This window comes from Garra rufa, chromosome 14 (assembly GCF_049309525.1).
Source record: "Garra rufa chromosome 14, GarRuf1.0, whole genome shotgun sequence".
In the NCBI taxonomy this organism is placed as follows: Eukaryota; Metazoa; Chordata; class Actinopteri; order Cypriniformes; family Cyprinidae; genus Garra; species Garra rufa.
Window position 1 is genome coordinate 28,469,199 of NC_133374.1, and position 17,016 is coordinate 28,486,214.

Consider the following 17,016-nt stretch of genomic DNA (forward strand, 5'->3'; position numbering starts at 1 on the left):
GGAGAGAAAAAAAAAAAAAAAAAGCGGCCATAACTATTAACCCGCTTGTCCTACCGACATGAAAATCTGTATGCACAGTCTTAGGACATTTGCATATCTCAAAAAACAAAACAAAACATGGCCACCGTAGGCCGATGAACTTTGAGCACCTATTAGACAAGCTTAACGGAGGTCGATTGGAACGAAACTTGGTGGACCTGTTTGACTCATGGCCCTAAAGGTCTGTGACAAATTTGAAAGATATTGCCCACTGGGGGTGAGGCGAGGCGCTATCGCATTTATAGAGGGCGTAAATGATTGTACATTGTGCACATACACATTTCACACATACGCACAATATACATATCATACAATAGACCTTTTGAAAAAAAAAAGCCTCTAGAACCACTGCTGTCAATTAAACCTTTAGTTAAATGATTGAAAACATCTTAAAACCCTACTTTTGCAAACTAGTCCTAGGTTTTTTTGCTTAATCTGAAAAAAAAAAAAAAAAAAAAACACTGCAGTGCAATTCCCTGGACTCTTTACATGAATAATAATAATAATAACAACACTGAAATTTAGCCTTTGGGAAACTATAATGGGGTCGTTTAGAAAAGGGGCCTGTCCAAAAATGCCCAAAAGCCCATAAAGCCTAAATGAAAACTACATTTAAAAAAAAAAACATAATATTTCTGTGTTAAGTGACCTGCATTTGCCATTGATTTTATCATTGATTTAGGACATTACAAGCTTGATAAGAGTAGCTACTGGTTGTGGCTCACGTTAAGTTCAAGAAATTGATGCTTGCATTTAGAACAATCACAGGCTCTGCACCCGCTTACTTTTCACCATTATTCACCATTTCACCATTATGAATTCTGAGATCCGCTAGTGAGCAACGCCTCATGGTACCATCACAGAGAGGCTCAAAATCACTTTCCAGAACATTTTCATTCAATGTTCCTGGCTGGTGGAACGACCTTCCTGTTCCTATCCGGAATGCTGATTCCCTGACAATCTTCAAGCGACAGCAGAAAACTCATCTCTTTCAACACTATTTGATTTCATCTTGATGATTAAAGAAAAGTTGTTCCCTTTATTTATTCCTTCCCTTTTTAGCTTGTACTTGTTTGGAACAATGCCTGAAACATGGTATTACGAGCACTTTCTGTGTCTGTTTGCCTCTTTAAGATGAATCGCTTTATGTATTCCCCAATGGTAAGTCGTTTTGGATAAAAGCGTCTGCAAAATGACTAAATGTAAATGATAATATAGTATATCTTTTTTTTTTTTCACATGTGCTTAGATGCCCTGAAACCTTAAAGGCACTTAAACCCTGGTAATTGCTGCCTGCATTTTACAATTAAAATTAAACAATAATTTTAGATTGTACTATTTTAAGAGTTTACACCGTTTTATAAGAGAACTCACTAACTTTTTTGCGTCAGGTAGGGTTTAGTTTATGGCACTTCCCATTCATTTCTATAGTAGCCGTAAACAGAGACTGACTGTTGCACACCTCTGATGGAAATTCAATGATGTCAAGGCTGTAATGTGATTGGATACCAAGGCACACGTGATCCAAGTTGACTGTTACGCTTTCTCCAATAGTAAGTAATACAGACCAACTCTGATTTTACTAACATGGTGTTTTAATGAAGCCAGTTAGTTAAGAACTCTAATAAAGCATCATCCAAAACACCAGCATATGCCGGTGACCACCCTGCTCTTTTCAACAAAATAAATACACTCATAACAAGGAACAGCACTTTCCCAGGGCTGAAGGTTACTGCATTACATTGTTTAATGGAGAGCAGCCCAGTTACAGAGCCTCTGATTATCACATCTTCCAGGATGGAAGACATTCACAGCAAAATGCTTCACTGCGGTCATGGCTCGCGCTCCGTGCTGCCTCAGCTCACAATAGGCTCTAATAGTCATTTCCTGATGGAGCTCCTTCAAAAGAATCTTTTAATATGATTGTCAGATTCCAGCCTGCAGTTATAGGCTAAGTGAGATTAAAATGAAGTACAAAGACTTGCTGGATGATGCAGCACACATAATAAAGACTGTTTGAAAGTATGCATGCATTCTGGATCACTATTGACATGCATTGGTTTCTTCTATGCTCTATACAAAGCGGCTAAACTTAAGTATCTTTTCGAGAAGCAAGCCAACAAAAAACAATTAGCCTAAATCACAGTCTGGCTGATCCGTTCAGCACGCAGCAATGAAATAACACAGGCTAACCTATATTTGTGTGGCGCATTACCTGCATGATGGAGGAGCTGAGGCTGCATTGCATTCACCTTGGTCTAATTTGTCCGGTCAGGGTGACACTCGCTTACTGTATTTCCATAACATAGATCTCTCTCAATCTACAGCAGCGAGGGTATCACAGACACCCTGTCCTTAGGTGACCCTGGATTAGTCTGCATGTCATTTGCCGATAGCGAGCGCAGTGAATGGCCTGTCAACTGAATGTATACTTGAAATGACCCTATGGAATCAATCTGCACACTGCAGAAAAAACAAACTGCTGATTTTACAAAGCCTCAAATCTCATTCTCTCTTCAAATTACATACACGTTGGATTTATGATGCATGCATGAAAGGTTATTGGCTACAATTATTTATCTCCCCAGACCAAAATGCTATATTGCAGATATATGATTAATACAATTTAATGATGAAAAATTATATATATTTAATATAAACAATTATATAATTATTTAATTACATATAATCCACGTAAGGAATAATTGACGACGGGCTGTTGAATTCTTAGGAAATAATGCAATTTTTCACTGAATTCAACGAGCCGATGTCAATTATTCCGCTTATACTGCGGTTACCACACCTCAAGACATCGATCAGATGATATATTTCAAGACAATCGTCCAGTTTTTGTCCTTAAAACGTTATTGTGAGTAGGATTAATTTCTTACGAACCTCATCCTAAGCCTTTGTTGCTAATTCCGAAACGTCATTTTAGACCTAGCAACGACATTTGAGCGTTTTTATAGCAAACTAATGCAGTTAATATTGAAGTTTAGACAGACCGGCAGACAGACGGCAAGAGAGAGGGAGAGAGATATAAAGCTTGTGAATTACCTTTCTGAGTCTGTGCATCTCTCAAAAGTGATCGGCAGCATTGCCTCTACTAATAGTGAAACTTTAAGTTAATTTTCTTCAAAATTGTCATGTAGTTTTCAAGTTAATAGTCAGATCAGCGCTAACAACATTAGCGAGTATACTAACGTGTGTGCTAACTGTATGTGTGTGTGTCTGTGAGGAAGAGAGAGTGGGAGAAATTGAGTATGCGCTTTCTGTACATAAAACGTAATTTTGTGGGAAAACATGGAAATAATCTGTCATTTTTATCCTATTGTTTACTGTATTTATTTGTTTGGCCAGTGCTGTTGTGGGTTTTGGTTATTTAGCTGTTTTAGGCTGTAAGACCTTTGAAATAACTGAAATCGTGTGGCGGAATAATATAGACATGTAATGCGGTTAAGTGCTGCCTGGAACTATGTTTTCCCTGAAAATAATGCACAACATTAGAACGTTCGTCAGCCAATCAGATTCAAGCATTCAACGGACCTGTAGTATAATGTATGATATATATACACATGTTAACAATCAAAAAACCTCTTAAAAGGATAGAAACTTCTGTCACCCTCATGTTGTTCTAAATCCGTAAGACCTTCGTTCATCTTCAGAACACAAATTAAGATATTTTTGATGAAATTCAAGAAAATGCACACTTGATGACACTTTCAAGGCCCAGAAATGTAGTAAGGACATTGTTAAAGTAGTCCATGTGACATGGTTCAAACGTAATTTTATAAAGCTATAAGAATGCTTTTTGTGTGCAAACAAAACAAAAATAACAACTTTACTTCACAATTTCTTCTCTTTCGTGTCAGTCTTCGACGCATGTTCATGAGAGTACCAAGAAATTGTTGAATAAAATCACTATTTTTGTTTTCTTAGCACACAAAAAGTATGTTCTTACCTTCACACAGGGTTTGTCCAGATAATGCAAAATTCCAGGACTTCAAAGGTTTTCTCAAGCACTACATTTACTTCAATCAAAGATCTCTCTTATTAAACAATGTCTTCCATTTCAAATTCTAAAAATAGAGAAACAGATAAATAAAAATATACTAATAAAACAAAATGGCAAAAAATAAAGTGAAGCACATGTGAAGTATTACTACTAAAGTATTACAAAGTATACTACCCTTTTACTATAGTAAAACCACTGTTTACTTTCTTAAGGGATTTGTATTTGTATAGGCCTATACTTTCTTTATTCTGTCTTTTTGTTTGGTTGTTTTTTTGTTTGTTTGTTTGTTTTTATAACTGTACTGCATTAATGGTGTGATGTTTTCTACTGTTTAAGAAAAAAAAAAAAATCACAGAATCGCTCCGAAATCTTTCTCTGAAACAAATGATTTGTGAACCCACACAGAAGTCCCGATCTGAATCAAATGATTTGCAATTCACGCTCCGAAGTTCCTATATAAAAATCAAACTTCAAATCACGTATGGCGAATCATTTGATTTGAAACATTCAATATGTGCTCCGAAGTCCTGTCCTGAATCAAATGAAATTCAAAAATTCACTATACGCGATCCGATTGGAGCGCTTCGAAATAGTGAATTATTTTGCGACGCAGTAGTTTAACTGATTCAGAGTTTCGAAAAGCTCTGTTTAACCCATAACTACATGCGGTACAAGCAATGTCAAAATTTGAAAATGTCTCTTTTAATTTGATCTGTTTTTTGCTAGTGAATCGCTTGAAATGAATGATCGAAGTCACGAGTTTGAATCCATCGGAGCGGTTGAAGCACAAATGACTCAAGTGATTTGATTCATCTGTTCCTCTTTTAGCATCTTCAGCCATGTGTACATGTTTACGACACTGGCAGTACTTGCTTAGCTTGATTATTTTCTGACATTAAGTAAAATAAGTGAAAAAAGGTATGATGTTTTTTGAATTGCGTGAATTTTGTGTGAAAATATATGTGCTTATTGACAAAATGAAACACTTATTTCATAGATACATTGTCTTTCAATAATTCAAGCACTTTTCAAGTACCTCTTTGGGAATATTGCTATTTTCAAGGGTTTTCCAGGCCTTAAATTTCAAAAAGTCAAGTACTTCAAGCACTTTACACGCCTTGTACGAACCCTGTGCATAACATTACGGACTATTTTAACCATGTTCTTACTAGTTTCTGGGCTTTGAATGTGTCAGTTGTGTTGCTGTCTATGCAGGTTCAGAAAGCTCTTGGATTTCATCAAAAATAATATCTTGTGCTCCGAAGATGAACAAAAGTCTTACGGGTTTGGAACGACATGAGGGTGAGTAATCAATGACAGAATTTTCAATTCTGGGTGAACTATCCCTTTAATTATTAAAGTGACATAGTCTGCCATACTCTTGTAACTTCATTCCACATCCATTTGTGTTTCTTATTACTTAAGTCAGCATTTCTCCTGTCTGACCTGTAGAAAGCCAACATTAGCAGCTAGTCTGTGAAAGCGTACTATCATGACCCATGACCTAACCCTGCCATTTTGCAAATGCTTTATTTATGCTTGCAGAGTTGCTTGCTGCATCCATTTTTCCACCCTTCCCATTGGGCCACAAACTATATGATTATAGTCATTCTGTTTAACATACCACTTCCTCTTGCAGTGTTTTTTTAAAGGGCAGGCGGAGAGTTTCTCCTATTTTAACCTAATATTTAAGGCAACAAAAGTGGAAGGTGCCACTGGCAGAGTGCCCAATAACAGGTCAATACTTCCAGACTCTGCGGCTTCAGTCCTTTTCCTCTCAGGCACTAAAGTACGCCCTTAACCCCCTTGCTTACACACACCCACCCTTTCACTTGTTCTACACCAGATACATTTACACAAACACTTTTTACAACCATTCCATTCTGGTTCATCAGTCCGGGTGTTTCTTACATGGAATCATCACTGAACATAGAAGTCTCAGGTAACAAATTTAGGTTATAAAAACATTGTGGGAACATTGTTTTGGAATGTTTCTGAAACACTGAACTTTCTTGTCTTGATTAGAACATTAAAGTTTCCAAAAAAACAGTTCTTAGAACATTCATCACGTACAAATAACATCATAAGGATTTTCCAAGAATGTTGTTCTCAGAACGTTTTCTCTCAACATTATGAGAACGTTCATCAAGTGTAAAAAGACATTCAGAGAATGTTGATCTCAGAACGTTTTCTCTTAAAACTTGAATACAAAACCAGTCATAAGTCGCACGGGTATATTTGTAGCAATAGCCAACAATACACTGTATGGATCAAAATTATCGATTTTTTTTTTATGCCAAAAATCATTAGGATATTAAATAAAGATCATGTTCCATGAAAATATTTTGTAAATCTCCTCCCGTTAATATATCGAAACTTAATTTTTGATTAGTAATATGCATTACTAAGAACTTCATTTGGACAACTTTAAAGGCGATTTTCTCAATATTTTGATTTTTTTGCACCCTCAGATTGCAGATGTTCAAATATTGTCCTATCCTAACAAACCATACATCAATGGAAAGCTTATTTATGATGTATAAAACTTAACTCAATTTAAAAAAATTTACTCTTATGACTGGTTTTGTGGCCCAGGGTTACATATATGTCCCATAAACATTACTTTAAGAATGTTTTGTCCTAACATGTACAGTCGTGGGCAAAAGTTTTGAGAATGACACAAATATTAGTTTTCACAAAGTTTGCTGCTAAACTGCTTTCAGATCTTTGTTTCAGTTGTTTCTGTGATGTACTGAAATATAATTACAAGCACTTCATAAGTTTCAAAGTCTTTTATTGACAATTACATGACTTTTATGCAAAGAGTCAGTATTTGCAGTGTTGGCCCTTTTTTTCAGGACCTCTGCAATTCGACTGGGCATGCTCTCAATCAACTTCTGGGCCAAATCCTGACTGATAGCAACCCATTCTTTCATAATCACTTCTTGGAGTTTGTCAGAATTAGTGGGTTTTTGTTTGTCCACCCGCCTCTTGAGGATTGACCACAAGTTCTCAATGGGATTAAGATCTGGGGAGATTCCAGGCCATGGACCCAAAATTTCAACGTTTTGGTCCCCGAGCCACTTAGTTATCACTTTTGCCTCATGGCACAGTGCTCCATCGTGCTGGAAAATGCATTGTTCTTCACCAAACTGTTGTTGGATTGTTGGAAGAAGTTGCTGTTGGAGGGTTGTTTTGGTACCATTCTTTATTCATGGCTGTGTTTTTGGGCAAAATTGTGAGTGAGCCCACTCCCTTGGATGAGAAGCAACCCCACACATGAATGGTCTCAGGATGCTTTACTGTTGGCATGACACAGGACTGATGGTAGCGCTCACCTTTTCTTCTCCGGACAAGCTTTTTTCCAGATGCCCCAAACAATCGGAAAGAGGCTTCATCTGAGAATATGACTTTGCCTCAGTCCTCAGCAGTCCATTCACCATATTTTTTGCAGAAGATCAATCTGTCCCTGATGTTTTTTTTTGGAGAGAAGTGGCTTCTTTGCTGCCCTTCTTGACACCAGGCCATTTTCCAAAAGTCTTGGCCTCACTGTGCGTGCAGATGCGCTCACACCTGCCTGCTGCCATTCCTGAGCAAGCTCTGCACTGGTGGCACTCCGATCCCGCAGCTGAATTTAGGAGCTCTTTAGGAGACGATCCTGGCGCTTGCTGAACTTTCTTGGACGCCCTGAAGCCTTCTTAACTTCCTAACTTTCCTTGAAGTTCTTGATGATCCTATAAATTGTTGATTTAGGTGCAATCTTAGTAGCCACAATATCCTTGCCTGTGAAGCCATTTTTACGCAACGCAATGATGGCTGCACGTGTTTCTTTGCAGGTCACCATGGTTAACAATGGAAGAACAATGATTTCAAGCATCACCCTCCTTTTAACATGTCAAGTCTGCCATTGTAACCCAATCAGCCTGACATTATGATCTCCAGCCTTGTGCTCGTCAACATTTTCACCTGAGTTAACAAAGACGATTACTGAAATGATCTCAGCAGGTCCTTTAATGACAGCAATGAAATGCAGTGGAAAGTTTTTTTTGGGATTAAGTTAATTTTCATGGCAAAGAAGGACTATGCAATTCATCTGATCACTCTTCATAACATTCTGGAGTATATGCAAATTGCTATTATAAAAACTTAAGCAGCAACTTTTCCAATTCCCAATATTTATGTAATTCTCAAAACTTTTGGCCACGACTGTATATAAATTTTAAAAAAGGTCAGTTAAAGTTGTGAAAACTTTCCCTGTCAGCTGGGATGTCTCAAAGTATAATAGCCCTTTTCATTATGTAAAGCTGTAACTGTCGAGTACAATAAGTGTGCAACATTTCACACTTCATTACTTCATTTTTTAGTTAATTAAGTGCATCATCTGGGAATTTTGATATGAAACTTTTTGGAAGTGAACACACTACTCACACTGTTATAGAATAGTGCATAAGTACGTCCACTGGGATGCACCCAGTAAGTTTTTGTTAATGTTTAGATATCAATAATCAGCTACCAGTGCTTTTAAACTTCATATTGACACCTATTGGCCGGGATGCACTTCACATATTTTGATATTAATATGACACTGACACTTTATATAAATTGACAATAATATCTGAATGCATCTTTAAAGTAATAAAAAGCCATGGTGCTACTAATTAAAAGTCTAATAATGGTATCTGGTCATCTCCCCCCCCCCCCCCCAAAAAAAAAAAAAAAAAAAAAGTTAGATCATATCAAACTCGCACAAATAAATATTTAGATTTTTTTTGCATTCATTTTCATTTAAGTATATGTTATGAAGTATAATAGACACGATTTTTTTTAACTTAAAGTGCCCAATAATAGAGTTTATTATTGTAATTTTAAAAACAGTTAATTTTAACTCTTACAGTAAACGGAGCATATACACTAGGCATGCTATCGCAGGCACCCCATCCCAGCTCGCTAGGTAAACTTCACCGCAAACTTGCATGTTAACTTTAAGGAAGGCTAAGCCTAATTCAGGATGACATGTTATCATACTGAAAAAGATAGGGTACCCACCAGTGCAGACGCTGAACAGAAGCCCCATGAGAGGTAGAAGTCCATGGAAAAACGTGCTATTCCCAAAGATGTGTCTTACTTCCTCTGCCATGGTTTCAGACTGCAGTAGTGAGTTCCTCCTTGTTGAATCAACTCGGTTGTCTGATCCACAGCAGCCGAACCACGCGTGGGCGGTACCTTCAGTCCAGCAGCGGTTTCCGACTAAAAATAAACCCGTCAACAATGCGGAGCATTGCGATGCAGTTAGCATTTACTCTCTTTCAGACACAAATGATTGATGGAATTATAATAGCAGCAGCTAAATGAATGGAGAAAATACGACTGCACAAGTCAAAAAGCGAAAGGGTGTCCCGGGATATCTTTAAGGTTTTTTGAAGCGCCTTAATCACTGCGGTCACACCATCTGCGCTTCGTAAAAGTGCGGTCACGCCATCTCCGCCTAAAGTTACGTTACGTTGCGCGCCTATATAGATATTTACGGTAACAAACACCTCCGACCTAACGCGGCGCATTTCATGTTACTAAACTGCTTTTAAGAACTGCATACCGTAGTCAGGACCAATGCTATTAACAATCTCTCTATCTCTGTCTCCCCCCCCCCCCCCAAAAAAAAAACTATTAATCTGACATGCGCAAAAAAATCATAAAAATATAAAAATCGAATTATTTTCTTCAAACTCCAACAGATTTTTGTTCTGCATCCTATCACTGTGGTGATTTACATGCTGTTTAACGGTTTCATTATTTTATAATTGAATACCAAAGTTTTTTTTTATTTATACCATTTTTCTCAATATAGACATTTTTTTAAATCATAAAAATATGAAATCAAACTAATACTCCAGCAGATTATTGTTCTGCATGTCCTGTATGTTATATGCTGTATCATTTATTTTAATTACATACCAAAGTCGACATATGCTATTGACATTGCTATATAGGCATTTTAAAAATTCATAAAAAAATGAAATCAAATTGTTTTCTGAAAACTCCAACAGATTATTGTTCTTCATCTCCTCAAGTACCACTGTGGTGATTTTCAAGTTGTTTTACTGTATCATTTTTTAATAATTTCATACCAAAGTCGACATATGCTATTGACATTGCTATATAGGCATTTAAAAAAATTCATAAAAAAATGAAATCAAATTGTTTTCTGAAAACTCCAACAGATTATTGTTCTACATCTCCTCAAGTACCACTGTGGTGATTTTCAAGTTGTTTTACTGTATCATTTTTTAATAATTTCATACCAAAGTCGACATATGCAATTGACATTGGTATATAGACATTTTAAAAATTCATTAAAAAATGAAATCAAATTGTTTTCTGAAAACTCCAACAGATTATTGTTCTACATCTCCTCAAGTACCACTGTGGTGATTTTCAAGTTGTTTTACTGTATCATTTTTTAATAATTTCATACCAAATTCGACATATGCCATTGACATTGTTATATAGGCATTTTAAAAATTCATAAAAAAATGAAATCAAATTGTTTTCTGAAAACTCCAACAGATTATTGTTCTTCATCTCCTCAAGTACCACTGTGGTGATTTTCAAGTTGTTTTACTGTATCATTTTTTAATAATTTCATACCAAAGTCGACATATGCTATTGACATTGCTATATAGGCATTTAAAAAAATTCATAAAAAAATGAAATCAAATTGTTTTCTGAAAACTCCAACAGATTATTGTTCTACATCTCCTCAAGTACCACTGTGGTGATTTTCAAGTTGTTTTACTGTATCATTTTTTAATAATTTCATACCAAAGTCGACATATGCAATTGACATTGGTATATAGACATTTTAAAAATTCATTAAAAAATGAAATCAAATTGTTTTCTGAAAACTCCAACAGATTATTGTTCTACATCTCCTCAAGTACCACTGTGGTGATTTTCAAGTTGTTTTACTGTATCATTTTTTAATAATTTCATACCAAATTCGACATATGCCATTGACATTGTTATATAGGCATTTTAAAAATTCATAAAAAAATGAAATCAAATTGTTTTCTGAAAACTCCAACAGATTATTGTTCTTCATCTCCTCAAGTACCACTGTGGTGATTTTCAAGTTGTTTTACTGTATCATTTTTTAATAATTTCATACCAAAGTCGACATATGCTATTGACATTGCTATATAGGCATTTAAAAAAATTCATAAAAAAATGAAATCAAATTGTTTTCTGAAAACTCCAACAGATTATTGTTCTACATCTCCTCAAGTACCACTGTGGTGATTTTCAAGTTGTTTTACTGTATCATTTTTTAATAATTTCATACCAAAGTCGACATATGCCATTGACATTGTTATATAGGCATTTAAAAAAATTCATAAAAAAATGAAATCAAATTGTTTTCTGAAAACTCCAACAGATTATTGTTCTTCATCTCCTCAAGTACCACTGTGGTGATTTTCAAGTTGTTTTACTGTATCATTTTTTTATAATTTCATACCAAAGTCGACATATGCTATTGACATTGGTATATAGACAATTTAAAAATTCATAAAAAAATGAAATCAAATTGTTTTCTGAAAACTCCAACAGATTATTGTTCTACATCTCCTCAAGTACCACTGTGGTGATTTTCAAGTTGTTTTACTGTATCATTTTTTAATAATTTCATACCAAAGTCGACATATGCAATTGACATTGGTATATAGACATTTTAAAAATTCATAAAAAAATGAAATCAAATTGTTTTCTGAAAACTCCAACAGATTATTGTTCTACATCTCCTCAAGTACCACTGTGGTGATTTTCAAGTTGTTTTACTGTATCATTTTTTAATAATTTCATACCAAAGTCGACATATGCAATTGACATTGGTATATAGACATTTTAAAAATTCATAAAAAAATGAAATCAAATTGTTTTCTGAAAACTCCAACAGATTATTGTTCTACATCTCCTCAAGTACCACTGTGGTGATTTTCAAGTTGTTTTACTGTATCATTTTTTAATAATTTCATACCAAAGTCGACATATGCAATTGACATTGGTATATAGACATTTTAAAAATTCATAAAAAAATGAAATCAAATTGTTTTCTGAAAACTCCAACAGATTATTGTTCTACATCTCCTCAAGTACCACTGTGGTGATTTTCAAGTTGTTTTACTGTATCATTTTTTAATAATTTCATACCAAAGTCGACATATGCAATTGACATTGGTATATAGACATTTTAAAAATTCATAAAAAAATGAAATCAAATTGTTTTCTGAAAACTCCAACAGATTATTGTTCTACATCTCCTCAAGTACCACTGTGGTGATTTTCAAGTTGTTTTACTGTATCATTTTTTTATAATTTCATACCAAAGTCGACATATGCTATTGACATTGGTATATAGACAATTTAAAAATTCATAAAAAAATGAAATCAAATTGTTTTCTGAAAACTCCAACAGATTATTGTTCCTCATCTCCTCAAGTACCACTGTGGTGATTTTCAAGTTGTTTTACTGTATCATTTTTTTATAATTTCATACCAAAGTCGACATATGCTATTGACATTGCTATATAGGCATTTAAAAAAATTCATAAAAAAATGAAATCAAATTGTTTTCTGAAAACTCCAACAGATTATTGTTCTACATCTCCTCAAGTACCACTGTGGTGATTTTCAAGTTGCTTTACTGTATTATTTTTTAATAATTGCATACCAAATTCGACATATGCAATTGACATTGCTATATAGGCATTTTAAAAATTCATAAAAAAATGAAATCAAATTGTTTTCTGAAAACTCCAACAGATTATTGTTCTTCATCTCCTCAAGTACCACTGTGGTGATTTTCAAGTTGTTTTACTGTATCATTTTTTAATAATTTCATACCAAAGTCGACATATGCTATTGACATTGCTATATAGGCATTTAAAAAAATTCATAAAAAAATGAAATCAAATTGTTTTCTGAAAACTCCAACAGATTATTGTTCTACATCTCCTCAAGTACCACTGTGGTGATTTTCAAGTTGTTTTACTGTATCATTTTTTAATAATTTCATACCAAAGTCGACATATGCAATTGACATTGGTATATAGACATTTTAAAAATTCATAAAAAAATGAAATCAAATTGTTTTCTGAAAACTCCAACAGATTATTGTTCTTCATCTCCTCAAGTACCACTGTGGTGATTTTCAAGTTGTTTTACTGTATCATTTTTTAATAATTTCATACCAAAGTCGACATATGCTATTGACATTGCTATATAGGCATTTAAAAAAATTCATAAAAAAATGAAATCAAATTGTTTTCTGAAAACTCCAACAGATTATTGTTCTACATCTCCTCAAGTACCACTGTGGTGATTTTCAAGTTGTTTTACTGTATCATTTTTTAATAATTTCATACCAAAGTCGACATATGCAATTGACATTGGTATATAGACATTTTAAAAATTCATAAAAAAATGAAATCAAATTGTTTTCTGAAAACTCCAACAGATTATTGTTCTTCATCTCCTCAAGTACCACTGTGGTGATTTTCAAGTTGTTTTACTGTATCATTTTTTAATAATTTTATACCAAAGTCGACATATGCTATTGACATTGCTATATAGGCATTTAAAAAAATTCATAAAAAAATGAAATCAAATTGTTTTCTGAAAACTCCAACAGATTATTGTTCTACATCTCCTCAAGTACCACTGTGGTGATTTTCAAGTTGTTTTACTGTATCATTTTTTAATAATTTCATACCAAAGTCGACATATGCAATTGACATTGGTATATAGACATTTTAAAAATTCATAAAAAAATGAAATCAAATTGTTTTCTGAAAACTCCAACAGATTATTGTTCTTCATCTCCTCAAGTACCACTGTGGTGATTTTCAAGTTGTTTTACTGTATCATTTTTTAATAATTTCATACCAAAGTCGACATATGCTATTGACATTGCTATATAGGCATTTAAAAAAATTCATAAAAATATGAAATCAAATTGTTTTCTGAAAACTCCAACAGATTATTGTTCTTCATCTCCTCAAGTACCACTGTGGTGATTTTCAAGTTGTTTTACTGTATAATTTTTTAATAATTGCATACCAAAGTCGACGTATGCAATTGACATTGCTATAAAGACAATTTAAAAATTCATAAAAATATGAAATCAAATTGTTTTCTGAAAACTCCAACAGATTATTGTTCTACATCTCCTCAAGCACCACTGTGGTGATTTTCAAGTTGTTTTACTGTAAAACTTTTAATAATTTCATACCAAAGTCAAAATATATATATATATGATATCAAATTGTTTTCTGAAAACTCCAACATGTTATTGTTCTTCATCTCCTCAAGTACGACTGTGGTGATTTTCAAGTTGTTTTACTGTAAAACTTTTAATAATTTCATACCAAATTCAAGACATATGCTATTTACATTGCTTTATAGATATAAAAAATCATCGCGGTCATCGCGACGGCAAGGTCGTGGCAGGGGAATCTAACGTCTCCGTTCCCTCCTTCACGGAACGAGGGTTACCTACATAACCTAAACGTTCCCCTTCAGTCGAATCACTTCCACGTTACATTGGGAACAAGGCAAGGCAAGGCGAGGCAAGGCAAGGCAAGTTTATTTATATATCACATTTCATACACAATTGCAATGCAAAGTGCTGAACATAAAAGGAATTAAAATCATAATAGCATAAAAATCATAAAAATTTAAAATAATAATCACAACAATAAAAACAGAGAATTTAAGAACATTTAAGATCATTTAAGATGAAATGTATTTTAAAATTAATTAGCACAGTATACATAAAATAATGCAGTCTGTTCGGACGTAGCACAGTGCTCATTCAATAAATGCACAACTGAACAGATGAGTTTTGAGTCTGGATTTAAATGTGGCTAATGTATTAGCACATCTGATCTCTTCTGGAAGCTGGTTCCAACTGCGGGCGGCATAATAGCAAAAAGCGGATTCCCCTTGTTTTTTGTGAACCCTTGATATTACTAACTGACTCGATCCTAGTGATCTGAGTTGTCTGTTAGGTTTATATTCAGTGAGCATATCTGCAATGTATGTAGGTCCTGTAGTGCTTTATAAACAAGTAAAAGTACTTTAAAATCTATCTTAAACATAACTGGTAGCCAGTGTAAGGACCTGAGAACTGGTGTAATATGCTCTGATTTTCTGGTTCTAGTCAGAATCCTGGCAGCAGCGTTCTGTATGAGCTGCAACTGTCCAATGGTCTTATTGTGAAGGCAAGTGAGGAGGCCAGTTGTACGGAAGCATGGTTGGGGGGCGGAGCACATGAGATCTTTCCATGTGGAAATAAAAATAATTCAATATATCCATAAGTTCTTAGGGACATACGAGGGAAACAGAGGCCTTCTGGTTGACCACCGGAAAATACTGAAACATATATTGCCACAACCAGCGGGGCGAAGGAGACCCGGCAGGAGCACAGTCAGGAACTACTCCGCAACTAGCCCTGACTGCGGGGCATGGAGGACCCAGGGTTAATGGGAAAATAGCACACGGATCCTCATGGGAATGGCGCAGCAAGCCGACACCAGCCGACCTCCCCTCACCTGAAGTCCTTATGTTAGGACACGGGAGGAAACAGCCTCTACGCGAAGGTTATAAAACCTAGCGAAGGTATTCAGTGTCGCCCAGCCCGCAGCTCTACAGATATTTGCTAGCGAGGCGCCATGAGCCAACGCATAGGATGAGGCAACACTCCGTGTGGAGTGGGCACGAACACCTAAGGGGCATGGCAGTCCCTGATACAAGTATGACAGGGAGATGGCATCTACCACCCAATGAGCCAACCTCTGTTTGGAGACCGCATTCCCTTTCTGCTGACCTCCAAAGCAGACAAAGAGCTGCTCGGTGCGTCTGAAGGGCCGAGTGCGGCTTTCATATATGCGTGAAGCACAGACTGGACACTACATAGCCAAACCTCCTCCAGGGTCAGAGCTTGCAGATTCACCACCTGATCGCAGAAAGGCGTGGTGGGAACCTTGGGCATGTAGCCGGGTCTCAGGATAACGTGAGAATCGCCTGGCCCGAATTCTAGGCACGCTTCGCTAACAGAGAAGGCTTGTAGGTCCCCTACCCTCTTGATGGAAGCCAGGGCAGTCAGGAGTGCTGTCTTAAGTGACAGAAATTTTAGCTCAACTGACGCCAGTGGCTCGAATGGGGCGTCCCGCAGGCCTTGGAGGGCGAGGGAGAGATCCCAAGAGGGTACGAGGTGCGGTCTGGGAGGATTGATCCTCCTCGCACCTCTCAGGAACCTCACGATGAGTTGGTGCTTACCAAGCGATGTTACACCTACTGCATCATGATACGCTGCGATAGCAGCAACGTACACTTTGAGAGTCGAAGGGGACAGCCTGCCCTCCAACTTCTCTTGCAGGAAGGAAAGCATTACTGCAATCGTGCATCTCTGTGGGTCCTCTCCGCAAGAGGAACACCAGTCAGCAAACAGACCCCATCTCAGTGCAAAAGCCTGCCTGGTAGACGGGGCTCGGGACTGAGCGATAGTTTCTATCACGGCCTGAGGAAGGAGAGGTCTGCGGGTGTCAATCCTTGCCCTAACAGGGAGGGGCTGCCGTGAGGGAGACCTAAGTCCGGGTGGGCCACTCCCATGGCGCAACCAGCAAGACTTACACCTCGTCCTCCCTGGACTTGCACAGACGTACTTGAGCCCCGGAGGTCAGCTGTGTGCCAGTGCCACTTTGAGAAGAGGCGACTGGCAAAGGGAGGAATCGGGAAGGGCGAGCGAATGTGGCTGGGCATTGGCGAAATAGCGTCACGGGGTGGAGTCGCCATTCCGCAGGGTGGTTGGACTGCCGTGGAAGCCAACAGGCCGTACGGTTAAGTTTCCCTGGCATCATGAGAATGGCATGTAGCAATGTCTGCCACGTTTGACTCCGTAGGAGCAG

The 17,016-nt window shown here is 36.4% G+C and overlaps 1 protein-coding gene across 1 annotated transcript in view; it reads right to left on the reverse strand.

Annotated features, from left to right (window-relative positions):
• The window catches only part of nectin3a (nectin cell adhesion molecule 3a), a 50,296-nt gene extending 41,105 nt beyond the window's left edge, over window positions 1-9,191 (reverse strand). Inside the window, exon 1 of the mRNA XM_073818498.1 lies at window positions 9,101-9,191. Within this exon, the coding sequence (XP_073674599.1) occupies window positions 9,101-9,191 (91 nt within the window). The remainder of the gene's footprint in view (window positions 1-9,100) is intronic.
• Between the last annotated feature and the right edge of the window lie 7,825 nt (window positions 9,192-17,016).